Source organism: Asterias amurensis, chromosome 22 (genome assembly GCF_032118995.1).
Source record: "Asterias amurensis chromosome 22, ASM3211899v1".
Classification (NCBI taxonomy): Eukaryota; Metazoa; Echinodermata; class Asteroidea; order Forcipulatida; family Asteriidae; genus Asterias; species Asterias amurensis.
The window spans coordinates 1,625,342-1,643,499 of record NC_092669.1 but is presented as its reverse complement, the minus strand read 5'-3'; the positions used below and the strand labels follow the sequence as shown (position 1 = coordinate 1,643,499).

Here is an 18,158-nt window from a genome sequence, read left to right as displayed (position 1 = left end):
TGTTATAAAATGCATAAGGGTGGAAAGATGTTGTAAAAGTAGAACACAATGATCCACACAAACATGCCTCGAAATTGCACTGTTTTCCTTTTACTTCGTCGACTAGCACGGCCGGTCATTATGGGAGTCAAATGACTCCCATAAATGGCCGACCGTGTTAGTTCGCAAAAAAACAAGGAAAACCACGCAATTTCGGGGGAAATTTGTGTGGTTCATTGTATTCTACTTTTCAAACACATTTAAACCACAAAATATGCATTTTATAACAAACGGTTACAGACGCTTTTTATAGACCAACTCGTCCGATCCAAGGTAACGTGTCCCTTTAAAGGCAGTGGACACTATTGGTAAATACTCAAAATAATTATTGGCATAAAACCTTGTTTGGTGACGAGTAATGGGGAGAGGTTGATGTTACAAAACATTTTGAGAAACGGCTCCCTCTGAAGTGCCATAATTTTTTAGAAAGAAGCATTTTTCCACGAATTTGATTTCGAGACCTCAGATTTAGAACTTGAGGTCTCGAAATCAACCATCTAAACGCACGCAACTTCGTGTGGTAGGGTGGTTTTTTCTTTCATTAATATCTCGCAAGTTCGATGACCGATTGAGCTCAAATTTTCACAGGTTTGTTATTTTATGCATATGTTGAGATACACCAACTGTGAAGGCTAGTCTTTGACAATTACCAATAGTGTCCACTGCCTTTAAGCACAAGCACAAACATATCCATATTATAGTTTAAAAAAAAGAGGATTAATAAATCGAGGGAAGGCGTCAAGAACAAAGTAGGAGGATTACAGCCAAAGAAAGCTATTAATCTACAAATAATGGGGCGGCAACAAACCAATCAGTGAAAAGTAGCGAGGACAAAATGGTTAATGCATTATTAGGAAAATGAAAGCGTGGATTCTTGGTACTTAAAGGCAGTGGACACTGTTGGTAATTTCTCAAAATAGCATTGTTAGCATAAAAGCTTACTTGGTAACAAACAATGGAGAGCTGTTGATAGTGTACAACATTGTGAGAAACGGCTCCCTCTGAAGTAACGTAGTTTTCGAGAAAGAAGTTATTTTCCACTAAAATAATATTTGAATTTGATTTCGAGACATCAGAATTAGATTTTGAGGACCCCAAATCAAGCATCTGAAAGCTAAGCAGCTTCGTGTGACAATGGTGTTTTTCTTCCTTCTCGCACAACTTCGACGACCAATTTGGTTCGAATTTTCACATGTTTATTATTTTGTGCATATGCTGAGATACACCAAGTGGGAATACTGGTCTTTGACAATTACCAATAGTGTCCAGTGTATTTGAAGGCGATAACTGCATCCAGGGTAATAGGGGAGTATGAAAAGACATGATTAGAGGGCAAGCTGCATCATAGATAATGCAGTTAACATTCGTTGGAAATGGGGAAATATGATGATAGGAAACCCTGTAAAATTGGGAATTGGTTATAGAAGAACAGAATCATTGATAAGATAATATACAATTCATCCCAAAATCATTTTAAAAATGTACCCAGTCAGTTTCCCTTATGGTTTATTATTTGGTGTATATATAATATACAATATACAATACACAATAATTATATAATATAATATAGATAATCAATATGCTGTGCAGCACATAACGTGTTAATAGGCAATGTGAAATGTGACAAAACTGGACTTTGTTATTTTACACTTTAAAATAATTCTTAATTACCTAAAACTTTATTTAGACACAAGATAATTTTGATACATTTTCTTTTCACAAAACCTCAGTACTAGTTCTACATTTTGATATCAAAGTGCTTACATAATAATTCACGCAGTACGTATTTATTGTATATACGATTTGTAAAGCAATGTATGTGGGACAAAAGGGCTGGACCACGTGCGAGATCGCATGGAATCAGAACAAGTTGCCAATACTCCCCTTGCATGCATATGACGTCACATTCTCAAAACGCGCATTCCATGAGGGCAAAAAGCGCCCTCACTGGCGCAAAAGGAGCCAAATCATTAGACTTACTGGTCCCCTGTTCTTATCCGCATGAACAGGGACAGGTACTTGTTTTTAACAGAACCCGCGATATCATTTGATACAACGTTCAATGTATAACAGTTGCTTCGTCCTTCGGATGGGACGCAAAGCCGTTGGTCCCATGTGTTGTGTAAACGCATGTAAAAGAACCCTGCCAGTGCACTTATCGAAAAGAAAAGGGGTTCTCTTGTCGGTAGATACGTGCGCTATATGAGACTTCGATACTGTTATTATTGTTATTATGATGTTTTATACGCTTACTTCCAACGATCTCCCTCTTTTGGCCTCAGTGAGGGCGCTGTTTGATTGTGTGACGTCATGTGCAATTACAGACGCGGTATAAGGCATTACACTTGTTTGGCAGCTTTGTATCTGTGACGTTTCACCCGAACCTCGCTCTGATGTTTTTCACCACGCGTTTGGATTCGAGTCGAAAGCGCCTATTCGCCGTGCCATATATAAACACATTGATGACACTGTTCAGAAAGGTGATGTCTTTTAGAACGAACAACGCAGAGACTAAGTTGGCGTGATGGTGAGACTTCTGAAAGTCCGTGAACAAGGTTCCGAGGGCGTAGACCTTCAGACAAGCAAACGGAAACCACAGAATGAAAAACGTAAGAGTTGTGATTAACAACATTCTGGTTATGCGAGCCTGGTTTGTGCCGCCAGGACGGCGATGAGCTTTGCACCGGTCGGTCCCCGAGCGTTGTGTGCTAGTTGAGGCGACGCCGTAAGCTTCATTTGAGCCTTGTGAGTTTTTAGTTGATGGGAGGGACGCTCCACCGACGTCGGGCCGTTTGGCGGCCCATACTGCCCCTGGATCGTGTGCGTCTGACGCAACGTTGTCGGCAATAAACGAAACACGTTCCTTCACAATAGGACCAGCTTTGCTTAAACGTACTCCATGTTGCATGGTGTGGGGAACCACCTCACGCGACTCAACTTGTCCCCGTTTTTGTAAAAACACAAAGATACCAGAGTACAAAACAGTGACGATCAGAAGCGAAGTGGCGTAAATTGAAAGCGGTATCGCTTTCACGATCGCCTGGTCGAAAGTGTCAACTCCTCCGTTGCGGTCGGTTTGGATTTTCAGCACCACCTCTGGAATTATGCCGATAAAACCAACAACAAAGCACATAGCGGAGACTATTTTCGCCCTTAGGAGCGTCATTGTGCGCCGTAAGGAACGACATACGGCGTCAAATCGGTCGAACGCGATCGCCGTCGTTAACAATGCCGTCGAGTACAGCAGCCCAACACCCAAAAAGTAAATAGAACTGTCAAGGTCGTAAGCTAAAAAATCACGTACAGATGCGATTACTATTGCGTCCGCAAACTTTAACAAACACATCAGGAGATCGGCCACATCAAGGGAACCAATGAACACACGGGTGCTTGTCTTGATACCGCTTGCCCAGTAAACGGACACAATCATCAGATTGCCCGGAACACCAATAAGGAAAATCACAAGCCATAATGTAAACGCTGCCCATCTTGTATATTCTAACTTGTAAACGTACATATATAACGACATATCGACAGTAGTTGCGTTCATATCTGCCATAGCAAAGCCTGCTATAACGGCGTTTTCGATTTAAACGTTATAAACGTGTTCAGTGTAAAGTCTATTCAATGCGGTGATAATATTAGGCTTAGCGGTTGTTTCTCAACGAGAACACCTTGAATCAGTCATCATCTGCTTCTCAGCTGAAATCAAATGTTTTGCTGAAAGATCAAAATGTCCAGTGGACTATTTGCGCAATGCTCCGCTAGCCCGTTGATCCTAACGTCTTGAATTGAAGCAATTACAAAACGACACTCCAATGTGTTGTTTTTCATGAGATGAGATAAGTGCTTAGTTAGTAAAAACAATGTTCACAGAATCATTCAAACGAACATAATCAAATCAAAATGCTACATACGAATGTTGAGTTTGTATCTCTTAAGACAATTCTTTCCGGGAATGATGAAAACTCTACTCGACTGGCAGGCACCCTCGAGCAAAAACACGCCGGCTAGCGACGCAAAATCACCGCCCGAAGACAAACACAAATCACGCTTGTGCTCGACCGAAAATGCAGACTGTATGGTCAAATCCATGGCTTTATATGAACAAGAGTTATGTAACATTTTAATGAGATCAACATCACGCCCCATGCTTCGTCCACAGATGCGGGACGAACCTCCTCATTATTTTGGTCACCGATAGCCAAGCAAATGGGTCACCTGCTTACTTGTCACTGGAAAATCAGATCGAAAAAAGAAACTTAATCACGGGTTTTAAAGGGTTTGCATACGTTTGGTTTGGGGTTGACTGCATTATGGGCCCCTGTCTTGATCCGCAAAACCGCACCTGTTATTCAGATCCAGTGATTCCATTGGCTACAATGATATAATTGGACAAATTAACGTGCAGTGACGTGTGCTTTTCAAAGATGCCCAAACAGTACAATCCTATTACGTCCGCAATCATACTTGACTGCGTACCTCTATGTGAAATGAATTTTGGTGAAATGTACACGCCGGCTGGAGGCAGGTCTCTGGTGTTACTCATCACGAGCCTCGAAGTGTGACGTCATCTGTTCAGGCTACTATGGGGATACTTTTAAAACGCTGACGCTGGCGGCAGCAGACATATCGGTCCTTTTTGCGGCTCTGCCCCGTCCTTCATTTTGTGTGTTTAAAGGTCCACAAAAGGATAGTACACGTGTTCACACAGCTTCGAACAATGATGAGGCAGGTAACCGATTTTGTCTGATGTGTTAATCATTCTCTCGTCCTTAGCAAATTTTTGTCTCTTTAAATTCACCCAAACCTCGCTCTGATGTTTTTCACCACGCGTTTGGATTCGAGTAGAAAGCGCTTGTTCGCCACGCTATATATAAACACATTGACGACACTGTTGACGAACGCAGTGTCCCTAAGAACTAACAACGCCGACACTAAGTTGGCGTGATGGTGAGACTTCTGAAAGTCAGTGAACAAGCTTCCGAGGGCGTAGATTTTCAATAAAACAATCGGAAACCACAGAATGAAAAACGTAAGGGTGGTGATTAACAACATTCTGGTTATGCGAAATTGGTTTGTGCCGCCAGGACGGCGAACACTAGGCCGGTTGGTCCCCGGGTGCTGTTCGCTAGTTGAGGCGACACCGTTGGTTGATGAGCGTGGCGCTCCACCGACGTCGGGCATCCGTATGGCGGTCATTACCGTCCCTGCGCCGCGTGCGTCTGACGCATCGTTGTCGGCAATAGACGCAGTACGTCCTTCGCCGCCGACAACAGACGCACCAGTTGTGCTTAAACCTACTCCATGATGCACTGCTGGAACATCACGCGACTCAACTCGTCCCCGTTTCCGTAAAAACACAAAGATACCAGAGTACAAAACAGTGACGATCAGAAGCGAAGTGCCGTAAATTGCAAGCGGAATCGCTTTCACGATCGCCTGGTTAAAATAGTCGAATGCCCCGTTGCGGTCGGTTTGGATTTTCTGCACCAGCTCTGGGATAATGCCGATGAAACCAATAATAAAACACAGAGCGGAGACGATTTTCGCCCTTGGGAGCGTCATCCTGCGCCGTAAGGAACGACATACGGCGTCAAATCGGTCGAACGCGATCGCCGTCGTTAACAATGCCGTCGAGTACAACAGGCCATTACTCAAAAAGTAAACAGAACTCTCACGGTTATACGCTAAATAAAACGGTACAGATGCGATTACTATTGCGTCCGCAAACTTTAACAAACACATCAAGAGATCGGCCACAGCGAGGGAACCAATGAGCGCGTGGGTGCTCGTCTTTATCCCACTTGCCCAGTAAACGGCCACAATCATCAGATTGCCCGGAACACCAATAAGGAAAATCACGAGCCATAATGTAAACACTGCCCATCTTGTATATTCTAACTTGTCAACGTACAACAAACTCATACCCACAGTAGTTGCGTTGATATCCGCCATTTCAGAGCGTGCCGGTGCAAATGTGTTTAATACAAAGTTTATTTCGATGCGACGAGACCTTGTGATGAGTTCTTTTCAACTAGACGAAATCCAGAAAATCCGAAGTCCAAGGTTATGCGCGGGAAAAGAACACTTTGCAGTCTGTCCCGAACAGTAGCAACAGCGCAGTGCTTTGGTTTTGATGTGAGTTGATTCCTTACCTCTTGAATTTTATACGACGACAGCAGCGTAGGAGGACACGTCAAATTGTTTTTTTAATAAGCACTTACTATGAGAAATGCAAGATAGTAGAAGTAATGTTCACTGATTCGAATAAATGACACAACAGTTTTGCTTGTCCCAGGCTGACTCTATGCTTTATGTAAAGACAGTGCACTCCGTTATGATTGCGTCATGTATAGCGGGCACACTGTGGGGAAATTAAGAAGCTCTACTATATCAAAATAATTAGATTTTAGCTATAATTTTCACTCCTTCGAGAATGCTCATTGGCTTAAAGGCCCGTAGCTAGGCCTCAATCAATATTATATATCATAAATGCAAGGTAGGAGTATACTATTCACGAGATGAAATCTGGACTGTTCCATTACGCAAGGCCGGCCACGTGCTAAAACTCACACACGATTCTTGCTATTTACTTTTCTTTTCATAACAAACAGGAAAGAGACACAGCAACTTGTTCACCCTCACTCTACCCGCCGCCCCTCACCTCTAAACAGCGTTGATGACTCCATGAAAGACACAAACCTCATCCGCCGTTACACGACCTTGACTCGTCAAAGAATCAACCGAGGGGCTACGATCCCGGCATTACCTCGTTGCCCCCCACCCCTTCCCCCTTTCAATGCTGGCTCTCGTTGCACGGTCTTCTGCGCTCTAGTCATCATTGAGCAGGGAGCCGGGGAGATGGGGGACGGGGAGAGAATGTTAATTGTAAGGGAAGTGGACAGGGAATGTTTATTGTTATGTTGGGAATGGGTGGCCAAAGCACTCCGACCGGGATTGTAGACTTATTTGAAATGTTTCTTATTTGACATTTTTCTTGCTATTTCATGGGGTCTCATGCAGGAAAAGCTGATTTTTTTTTTGAGATTTTTTTACCGATTATTTGACGGGGTAAACTCCCCTTTTTTTGTTTACAAACGTACTGCTGACCTTTTGTCCGATTGCGTCATCGAAGATAACGGTAGACTTGTAAGTGAGCTTGGAAACCCCGCATGTCTAAGACCTCCTACAAACAATGACACAAGAAAAGAACAACATGTATAGGTGTGAATTTGTTTTAGAAGTTATTTAGTTTACCTAAAAACCACATTAATTATCAGCTTTTCTCAGGAAACGTGTCGTAACTGGATCGTCAATGAACCCAAATAGCAATAAAATGCAACAACATCGGTGCATATTGGTAACAAAAAAAAAAAATGAAAAAAAAAACGTTTTAAATGATTACTCAATTAGGAATTGTTGGTGTGTGGGACATCTCGACGTTTCGGTCGGAAAGATCAGATTTCTTCAAGAATTTGAAACACCGACTGCCGCTTTCAGACTATGGATTAGAACGTCTGTACTTACAATGTTTATTCAGGAAGCTAGGGGCGGTAGTGAAACCAACTCTCCGCTCTCTCATTTCCAAACAATAACCGGCATGTCTGCTGCCACCTAGCGTCCTCAATAAGAATCCCTCTGTTCCCAATAATTAACTCACCAAATCATTTTTCAGTATGAGGTCGAGTTGACTTTGCAGTGACGAGAAGGTAGGCCGCAACTTGGGTGTATCATTCCAGCATGACGTCATAATGCGATACCTGATGGGAGAGGAATGACGACTAAAATGATGGTCGAGTCTAAAATGGCGGCTACTGCTACAGCTACAAGCTAGAACGCTGCGTTCGTAGCCGTAGCTGCAGCCGCCATTTGGGGTGTGCCCTTTTTACGAAGCTTAATCTTTAGTCTTTTCCTTTTTGTCTCATCGCAAGAGGGCACTAGTTTGAACATACCGCAGAACTCTTGCGAGAACTTGCGAATGGAAGCAATTTTCGTCACTAAAAGCAAACGAACAGCAGGAACGTCTTGAAGCAAGACTACAGTAGCCCGGTCTTTATATAATAAGTGCAAATTTTACTGTAAACTAATAATTTTGTTTCAGACTTACAGATGTTTCCCGCAGTGTATCGGCTTAGGCAGTCTGTTGCCGCTTTTAAGGTAGTCGATGACGGCATCTGTTGATTTGTCTGGAAATGGCATGGCACCTAAAAATTGGAACCACGAAAGTGGTTTAAAGTTACTTCTTGTCTTGCCGAAAAAAGGTAACTTACTTGTCTCAGTATGGCGCCCATCATACCGTTCACTACTCACAATATTGCAAAAAGAGGGCGCCTTTTATACATTATGGTACGGTTGTAATTATTGTTAAAGGCACTGTACACGTTTGGTAATTGTCAAAGACCAGTCTTCTCACTTGGTGTATCTCAACATATGCATCAAATAACAAACCTGTGAAAATTTGAGCTCAATTGGTCGTCGAAGTTGCGAGATAACTATGAAAGAAAAAAGCCCTTGTCAAACCAAGTTGTGTGCTTTCAGATGCTTGATTTCGAGACCTCAAATTCTAAATCTGAGGTCTCGAAATCAAATTCGTGGAAAATTACTTCTTTTTCGAAAACTATGTCACTTCAGAGGGAGCCGTTTCTCACAATGTTTTATACTATCAACCTCTACCCATTATACTCTTTACCAAGTAAGGTTTTATGCCAATAATTATTTTGAGTAATTACCAATAGTGTTCACTGCCTTAATAACAAAACTTGAATTCAGATCTTTTGTCTTGGGTTGATTTTCAAAATGCTTATTGTAAAAGCTGTATCTTTATTTAACTGATATTAAGTCTACACAGTCTTAGGCCGTGTCCGAAACGACGACTTCGGCTACAGCTACGTCTAGATCAGCGCGTCTACCAGTGTTGGAGAATAGCAGACGCGCGCGATCTAGCCGTAGCTGTAGCCGAAGTCGCCGTTTCGGACACGGCCTTACCTAAAGTGACGAGTTCCCATAAAAGAACCCCGAAAGACCATACGTCACTCTTTGTTGTGTACATATCGTTTAAGAGGCATTCCAGGGCCAACCAGCGAACAGGAACTGCACCCTACAAATAACCACACACACAAAGTTGAGTTACTTTTAAGTATTGTTTGAAGCTTTGCATGGTGTGGAGAAATATGGAGAAACTATAAATAAATAGTAAACTTGTGGATGGGTACAACCATGTGTAAACAATTTTTGCGTGATTGTTGGCTCTGAGAAGAGCCGATTTGGTCTCGACGTTTCGAACAGTATACTCTGCTCGTCTTCAAGAGAAGATACTTTTAGTTCGCCAGAGGGCGCTATTGCTTGCTCTGAAGAAGCGCTGTGTATTGAGAGAGTTGCGACATAGAGCAAGTTCGAGTGTGCACAATGGTTAACTAAAGGTTGACCATTTGCACTCGAACCCAGGCTGGTCGACCATTGGTTGACTACTGTGGTCGACCATTTGGAACCAGCGTCGAGCCCATGGTTTCTTCACTGGTCCCAACAGCATGTTCCATTCTAACATGTGTAAAGCGCAGAGGGGAACTAGTGACACTGTAGCGAAAAGGCGGAAGGTTGACTAGACTTCCAAATGAGTCGTTCGAGTGAGTGCGTCACTGCGCATGTACGTTGCTGGTCAGTAGTCAACCACGGGTCGACTAATTGTGCCCACTCGAACTTGCTCATAGAGGGACCAGTTTGTGTTGGTCACGTGGTTGCTGGATCATGCACGCCATGTTGTCTCCAAATGCAGCACAACCCAATGGGCAGACAAGTCTGGCACCCTGTGTTCGCCCGTGCGTTTTGGGGGCACAAAGTGGCTTCTAGTCGCAAGCTGTAGTAAGTCTCCCTATATAAAGCTCTGCTCTTTATTCCAGTAGTAATTTTAGGTCAAAAAATGCACGTCCGCAGTGCGCACACAGGGTGCTAGACTAGACTGCAAAGTTGAGTTGGACCAAAAATGGCGTCCAGCAAACACGTGACTTAAAGAAAACTAGCCCCTCTGTGTTGCAAAGCTCTCAAAACACAGTTCTGCTTTATTATATCATCTCGGATTTGGATGTAAACACTTCAATATTGTTGAAGCCATCAGCCATGGTAAAGCAAGGCCGTGTCCGGAATGCCCGCTACAGCTACGACTACGGCTAGATTTCTGCGTCATCATGCTTTGAGGTATAGGACGTCCTCAGTAACACCCTTAGCAACAGCTGTAGCCGTAGCTGTAGCCGTAGCTTTAGCCGCCGATGCGGATACGACAAGAGTCCCTACTCACCCCAGACACCATACTGTATACGTCATTAGATTCCGTGACGTCACGCGCCAAACCGAAATCACACAATTTGCACACTAAACCCTCGGCTAGGAGAACGTTGCGTGCTGCGAGATCGCGATGAATCAACTGTAGTTAAATGGAAGGTATACGTCTGGAAATCACTCTTGCGAGGGCACTTGACACTATTGGTAATTACTCAAAATTATTGTTATCTTACAAACTTACTTGGTAACGAGCAATGGAGAGCTGTTGATAATATAAAACATTGTAAGAAACGGCTTCTGAGAAACGCGACCATATTTTTTGAAATGAAGTTTTAACATTTTAGTTTTGTTGTTTAATACATCTAAATTTATATAGGAGTAGATAAATCGAACTGTTCCAATAACCAAAGGTATACTTTGCATATAACGGGAAAACATGTTTGTTCTTTACTTGTGTAGGACGAAAAAACACAATGTCCACACATTTACATTAAACTTACACGGTTTGAAGATAATGATAGTAAAAAGCTTCCATGAAAATATTACTTTCTGAGGTGCTGGGGTTTTTGAGAAATGAGTAAAACAATGTCATAAAAATAATTTTCGTCTCTGTGATCATGAGACGAAAATTATTTTAGCATGTAAAAACGTATTTTCATCACATTGTTTTACTTTTCTCAAAAACTACAGCACCTCAGCAACTAATACTTTAAGGTTCGCTTTCCACTATCATTATCTTCAAACGGTGTAAGTTTAGTGTAAATCTGTGGACATTGTATTTTGTGTAACAAAAAGAACCCAACTCCTTTAAGACAGATGCATTAACATTTTTGCAAATTGAAAGTTTAAATAAACAATGGGAACGATACCAATCTGAATCATCAGCAAAGAGGGTATTTTAACTCCATCGTATTTTAACTTTCACTCTCATTCGAAGGTGACATGCCAAGCGTACAGAGCTTACCAAGGACAAACTATCAGACAAAAGTGACCAGTTACAGGAAATGGTAATAACCCAATAATAAAATACTGATTTGAATACTGTTTTTAACAAGTATAAGATTTTGAACTGTTTCACAGTGACAATGCTAATAATATACACATCTTTCAGTTACAAAACATCTTTAAACTATAATTTTATGTTATAAATAAATAACTTAAAGTCATGTATAAAATTGATAATGCTGATGACGTGACATGATCTCCACGTGATTTTGTTTCTGCACAATAATGCAGGGCTATGCTATTCCATTAGAAAAGCACAAAGAAAGCATGAGATACACCAAGTGAGATACTTGTCTTTGACAATTACCAAAGGGGCCCAGTGCCTTTAAAGACACTGGACACTATTGGTAATCTATGGTGGCCCTGAAGGGACATCGCACATCGCAAATATCTTTGCAAATATTTGCGACATCGCAAATGTTTGCAAAGATATTTGCAAAGATATTTGCGATGTGCGATGTCCCTTCAGGGCCACCATAGTAATCACTGTTAGCATACAAACCTACTTGTTAACGATCAATGGAGAGCTGTTGATAGTATAACAGGTTGTGAGAAACGGCTCCCTCTGAAGTAACGTAGTTTTCGAGAAAGAAGTAATTTTCCACCAAAATATTTGAATTTGATTTCGAGAGCTCAGATTTAGATTTTGAGGTCTCGAAATCAAGCATCTGAAAGCACACAACCTCGTGTGACAAGGGTGGTTTTTCTTTCATTAATATCTCGCAACTTCGACGACCGATTGAGCTCAAATTTTCACAGGTTGATTAGTTTATGCATATGTTAAGATACACCAAGTGAGAAGACTGGTCTTTGACAATATTATTACGTTCATTCTCAACAGTGTAATAGTTATGATTTTTCGTATTATTACTACCCATTGTTTTGCATCCCAGCCTATCACAAGCTTTGCTTTAATGGGCCATGCCTCCAGAAACAATTTTCAGTCTTGTAAAATCCTATTGTTTGTATTTATATATTGTGTTTGTATTGAACTAAATGTTGATTGATTTGATTTGATTTGATTTGATTTGATTTGAAGGATTTGAAGGAAAGCTTTACACTCACATGTTTAGATGCTATATACTCCATACCGTTAGCAACTTGGAAGGCGAACGTGAGTAGACGTACTGCGCTCACTGCCTCTTTCCCACGCCTGGTCTCGGGTGGTTGCATGCTCCAGGCTTTACGTTTACGTTTAAGGAACGCCTCCAGCGTTCCGTTTGGAACGAACTCCATTATCATGTAGAACGGTTCTGGAGATTTAGGGTTAAACAAAGACAAATAAGTAGAGCGGGATTCGAACCAACGACCTCCGGATTAACGTGGTCTGTATACCAACTGAGCTATCTAGACCTATGTAGGCGGTCTCCCTATTTTGTCAATATGTTTGTTTAGGGGTGCCAGTCAGAAGCCATACAACTGTTAACTGCTGTGTAGCCAGGGATCACACCCAAGTTTACGATACCACCTTGAAAGCGGAAGCCAGGGTCCAATTTCGAAGAGCTGCTAATCACAAACAACTTGCTTAGCTTGAAATTACTTCATTGATAAAAACAGTATTTATACATACCAAATTTCCACGTGATTTTCAGAATAAGCAAACAAAAATACCAGTAACAAGCACTATGCAACACATGGAAATTTGGTTTGTAATCCTGCTTTGATCGAGGAAGAAATTATCTACTCCACGGCAGTAGAATAAAGCAAGACAGTTCCCTAAGAACAACTCTACCTGGCAAGTAGATACACACATGGTGTTACCGCAAACCAAATATATATTGATACAATGCCTCAAATCCTATATAAGAAATTTCATGCTAAGCAATTTTTTTGTGCTTAGCAGCTCTATAAAATTGGGCCCAGGGGATCACCTGAAGGGGATGCGACTTTTATTTAAGATATTTAAATATCTACAATATTTGGGCACAGATCTGTATGGTTGGAAATGAAACAAGATGGCGACCCTTTTTTTTAAAAGCTTACCTACTCTTGTGCAGCAACCCAGAAATGACACAACGTAGGGGTGAGATTGGAGTGACTGGAATATTTGTAGTTCGTTCATAAAATCGGCCACAGTTGAAAAATTTTCCCGGCCTGGAATAAAACGTAAAAAACAAAAACCGAAAACAAAATACAGTTTCAAGTGATTACAAATTTGTATTCAAATTTTAAGTCTTCGGCTAAGGACCGGAACACACTAATTATGTTAAAAAGGTTTTGGTTTTGTCATTTAAGAAAATTCTCCAAATGGCCGACATCGACTATACACCATTACCGAATTAACAAATAAGTTCAACAAAATAATAGAGTAAATTTCACAAAAGTTGTATACATTTGATGGTTTAAGCGGCAACTGTTGTGTCATTTAAGAAAATTGGCCAAAGTGTCTGACATCGACTTTGCCAGTAAAAAAATAAGTTTCAACAAAATAGAGAATAAGTTTCACAAAAGTTGTATACATTTGATGGTTTTAGCGGCAACTGTTGTGTCATTTAAGAAAACTGGCCAAGTGTCTGACATCGACTCCCGAGTAAAAAAAAAAGTTGCAAATAGAGAGTAAATTTCACAAAAGTTGTATACCTTTGATGGTTTTAACGGCAACTGTTGTGTCAACTCCATCCCGGAGAATCCCGTGAGCCACTGCCTTGCGGACCTCGCCGAACTGCCCTCCCCCTAGCTCCGCTTGGAGCGTCAGTCTGTGCCGCGGAAATTCAAGCTTGGAGTCCGCGAGTGCTGGACGAACATCAGGGCGAGTAAGGGTACCAATTGGCCTACTGCTTGATTGGGGATGGTCCAGCTGAAAAGACGGTATGGGAGACAAAAAGGAGGTTTTAAACCCTGAATATATTAAAATGTTCATTGTCTTTACCCTCACACGCATATCTTAACATTCATGCATGACGTCATAATTCGTCATAGGCGCACGTCCGCCACCACTTGCAATGGCCGCGCTTATTGTCTCGTTTTGAGTTAGAATTGTGACGTACTAATTTATAAATATAGGGTGCGTTCGTTTAGCTCCCCTAGGTCGACCCCAGTGTGTGGCGTGTTTTTTTTTTCCAGGACAAACGTGTGCGGATAATTACCCACGTTCTTCCTGGAAAAAATAAAACCGCAACACACCGAGGTTGACCCAGGGAAGCTAAACGAACGCACCCATTAAGAGAGGCGTATTGTACACCAGTCAGTTCACATACAACGATATCCCAAACTGGACCATTCCACACGCGCTCAAGAGGGGGTGATCAATCAAGAGGGGCCATTGGTTTGGTTATAACGGGGCAGGGGTCGATTTCACAAAGAGTTAGGACCAGTCCTAACTTAGGACTAGTCCTAGGAGATATACAAATTACATGGATAGTCCTAAGATAGTCCTAGGATAGTCCTAAGTTTGTCCTAACTCGAGATAAGACTAGTCCTAACTCTTTGTGAAATCTACCCTAGGATACTTTGCCAGCACCCTTTCCTACAAAAATCGATGTCAATCAATGGTAAATGAAACAGATTAAAATTACTCAATTTAAAAAAAATAATAATAAGCTCAAATTAAACCAGATAAATACATGGGCGTGTTGAGAATTAATATCATATTTAGATAAAAGAATCGTTGATAAAATGGAAGCCTCTTAGCCTTTGGATAAAGATTGTCAGAATCCTATTTTTTACATTATTTTTTTGTATGTAACTTTTAGCTCTACTTAAGTAACAAATGACGTTCAAGCGTGTTTCACTACAAGTAAATTACCCTTTGTGGGGTTGAAATCATGTCAGTTGACAGCCTCATGTCTACAGCTTGACGTTTCGTCACTCGGTGTTCATCTCTTCTTCCTCGTCTCTTTGCAATGATACACCACAAGAAAACAACAACAAAAACTACGACAAGTGCAATACATGAAGAGATGGTTGGTGTAATCCATGATATAACTGGTGACTCTGTGGACTCTCTAGTGGGTAAAACTGTAGAATATAAAAAATAATAGTATTTATAGATTTTCCCGTCCAATTTCAACGATTTCATTCTAATTAAATTACACGCATTCAAATTCATTTAAATTCCCCTAATCCACTCAAAAGGTTTTTGTTTTTTCTGTCAGTGCATTCAGTTTCGTTATCTTGCAATGATTTCGTTCTTTTCGTTCTGATTCGTTTCAGTCATTGTGTTATATTTATAAGTATAAAAAAACATTGTCAAAGCGTTAATTGTCAAAGCAATTGTTGGCAAAAAAAACCCATTCATTTTGTAAGCAAAACATTCAACATTTTATTTATCTTTTCAAATTGACCTTATAGCACAGACCCAACAAATTAATCTGTTTTTAAGTGCACCTGTTTGTTGTTGAACATATATCCAAAGCTGTTCCTTCCTATAGCTGATATTCTCAAGAAACACCACGCGACATTCGACGACGACAACAACACACGGTCCGCACTCCGGTTGTATTTCTGCGGAGGCCTCGGTGTTCCACCCATACTTCGTCTGATCACTACGTTCTAGTGTTACGTTCCGGTCGTGCAACACCTTGTAACCATCTCGTTGATCCTTGACCTGCAGGTCCACGTCACTTTCAGGATTTGAATCCAGGGCCGTGCAAATGACGGTCAGGGAGTCTCCTGGTGAAATCGGTGCGGGACTGTCGACGCAGTCGCCTTCTTGCATCGCGCAAATACGAGTGGAAGACGGAGGATCTTCATGAAAGATGCAAAGGAAATAAAAACAAAATATGTCTTTTACTTGCCACCAAACCAGGGCCCAATTTCATAAAGATGTTATATTTATTTAAGTAGAAAATATCGCTTGACGAATTTCTTTGCTGCAAAAATTGAGTGTGGCACCTCCAGTCACAACAATGTAAACTGAATGTAATTTTGGCTGGTAACCTGTGCTTAGCGAATTTGTTTGCTTACATGCTTTATGCAAAAGCGTCTTTGTTGTTTTAGTTTTAAATACAATTTTAGATTTCTGTGTATAATATAATATCAATATCAGTTTGTATAACTTTTGTCCAGTTTTACATTGTATTTCCAGTGGTCCGTACGTAGCATTCATTGGTTTATCTTCGCTTCCAGAGACGCTGCATTTGATTGGAACACCAACGTCTCGTCTTTTCGGAGCATACACGAGTGTGCCAACATTCCCTGTAATAAAGACATATTTTAAAGATATTAATTATTGAAGAAACGAAAAAGTAGTTTTCTATAGCTTTAGATGTTTATATATTGTTATATGTGTAACTATTGTTTTGAAACTTTAACCAAAAAGGCATTTATGAATGGGAATGAAAAAGTAGTGACTCGTTCATAAACATTCGGCTCGGGCCTTTATCGCACGGCCACGACCCTGCCGGTTTTAAACGGCCGTTTAAGAACTCGTCGCTACCCTTTTGTTCCCTTATTAATGGCGCTTCTAATATCATCTAAGAAAACAAAGCCACAGTTCCCCAAATAATATTTCCCTTCTTTGCCCTGATCCTAACTTACCGTTGTTCACTCTTGTACTACCAATAAACCACTTGTACACTGGATTAATGAGACCCGAAACGTTACAGACGAACAGAGCAGGTGATTGGTCCTCGATGAACGTTGTGGTGTTTGAAGTGATCGACACAGATAGACCATTAACATGCGGTAAAGGCGAACTCATCCATCCTAAATAAAACACACAAAAAAGTCAAAAATATACGAAGTTCTTGAAAGTATTGGGGTTTAAGAGTAACTGTTATTTTCACAAGATTAGTGACAGGTCACAACGGAAAGTATATGCATGGGTGGAGATACAATCCAGTTGCAGTAACATCGTGTTTTAGAGTAGGGCCTACTAGGCTATGGCACTTTGAATGGTGGAGATACAATCTATTAATGACTGCAGTAACACCATGTTCATGAACTGTACATGGCATGAAAAATGAAGCTTACTGTAGCCCTACACCTAAGTGGATTTGAAACTTTGCATAGTGGATGATACAGTCTAGTAAGTTCGTGGTATGTACCTGAGTAGGATTTAAAACTGCATGGTGGAGATACCATCCATTAAGGTTTGCAGTAACACCATGTATACACGAGTAGGATTTGAAACTTGGCATAGTGGTAGAGTCGTGTGAACAAAATTAATTTGTATGAGCCGGAATGAATTACATGTGTGAGTGACAAGTTCAATGAAGCAAGAACGATAACACTTTCATTCCAACATATTAAACGTAGTTAGACATGGTTAGACATTGTTTACCACTAAGAAAATTACCCCAAAGGAAAAGGTTTGTGAATACTCACCAGTCCAATAAATACATAGAAGAGCAGAGTAGACGAACCTCACATACGGGCGTGGATCCATGTCGACTGACCGCCACAAAATACAGTCAAAACTGCTTGTACACGATATAGCTTTAACGTTTACATTACCTCCAGTATAAACAGTTTTTTGATTACATATAACTAGAAAGTAAAAGCCCTGATTTATGAAAAAATTTCTGCAAGTTCAGGATGTGTTTTGTAAAACTGAAACCGAAATGTTTTTTCTTTCATATATATACATGACCACCAACATAGGGCTAGATAGCTCAGTTGGTAGAGCGCCGGCACGTTAAACCGGAGGTCGTTGGTTCAAATCCCGCTCTAGTCATTTTTTTCTTTGTTCATCCCAAAATTATTTAACAATGTACCCAGTCAGTTTCCCTTGTGGTTTATTATTTGAGATATATTTATATATATATATATGAAGAAGGTCCGGTTTGGATCGAAAGCTAAGGCCATCTACCCTATTCATTATATATATATATATATATATATATATATATATATATATATATATATATATATATATAATGAATAGGGTAGATGGC

The 18,158-nt window shown here is 40.8% G+C and overlaps 3 protein-coding genes across 4 annotated transcripts; all 3 read right to left on the bottom strand.

Annotated features, from left to right (window-relative positions):
- Positions 1-290: 290 nt before the first annotated feature.
- On the bottom strand, positions 291-3,909 carry LOC139953985 (cholecystokinin receptor type A-like). The gene has a single exon (XM_071953607.1). It carries the CDS (start codon positions 3,596-3,598, stop codon positions 2,414-2,416), a length of 1,185 nt encoding a protein of 394 aa, XP_071809708.1. The 5' UTR covers positions 3,599-3,909; the 3' UTR covers positions 291-2,413.
- On the bottom strand, positions 2,543-17,702 carry LOC139953984 (fibroblast growth factor receptor 3-like). 2 transcript variants are annotated; one of them, XM_071953606.1, is made up of 14 exons: positions 17,590-17,702; positions 16,801-16,968; positions 16,336-16,458; positions 15,649-16,008; positions 15,068-15,279; positions 13,903-14,119; positions 13,306-13,416; positions 12,388-12,575; positions 10,334-10,459; positions 9,028-9,139; positions 8,150-8,246; positions 7,703-7,802; positions 7,153-7,228; positions 2,543-2,611 (listed from the first exon to the last, which is right to left on the bottom strand). In XM_071953606.1, exons 1-13 carry the CDS (start codon positions 17,648-17,650, stop codon positions 7,169-7,171), a joined length of 1,935 nt encoding a protein of 644 aa, XP_071809707.1. In that variant the 5' UTR covers positions 17,651-17,702; the 3' UTR covers positions 2,543-2,611; positions 7,153-7,168. The 2 variants fall into 2 exon arrangements, with proteins under 2 accessions (XP_071809707.1, XP_071809706.1); XM_071953605.1 differs by lacking the exon at positions 2,543-2,611 and having other exon boundaries at positions 7,106-7,228.
- On the bottom strand, positions 3,905-6,013 carry LOC139953986 (uncharacterized). The gene has a single exon (XM_071953608.1). The coding sequence runs from the start codon at positions 5,995-5,997 to the stop codon at positions 4,840-4,842; it is 1,158 nt and encodes a 385-aa protein (XP_071809709.1). The 5' UTR covers positions 5,998-6,013; the 3' UTR covers positions 3,905-4,839.
- Positions 17,703-18,158: the final 456 nt, after the last annotated feature.

Coding starts and splice junctions, on each gene's coding strand:
- LOC139953984 (XM_071953606.1), bottom strand. CDS start 17,650: ATGGATCCACGCCCGTATGTGAGGTTCGTCTACTCTGCTCTTCTATGT. Junction 12,576..13,305: donor GGGTTGCTGCACAAGAGTAG/GTAAGCTTTTAA, acceptor CTAAATCTCCAG/AACCGTTCTACATGATAATG. Junction 7,229..7,702: donor TCATACTGAAAAATGATTTG/GTGAGTTAATTA, acceptor CATTGTTTGTAG/GAGGTCTTAGACATGCGGGG.
- LOC139953985 (XM_071953607.1), bottom strand. CDS start 3,598: ATGGCAGATATGAACGCAACTACTGTCGATATGTCGTTATATATGTAC.
- LOC139953986 (XM_071953608.1), bottom strand. CDS start 5,997: ATGGCGGATATCAACGCAACTACTGTGGGTATGAGTTTGTTGTACGTT.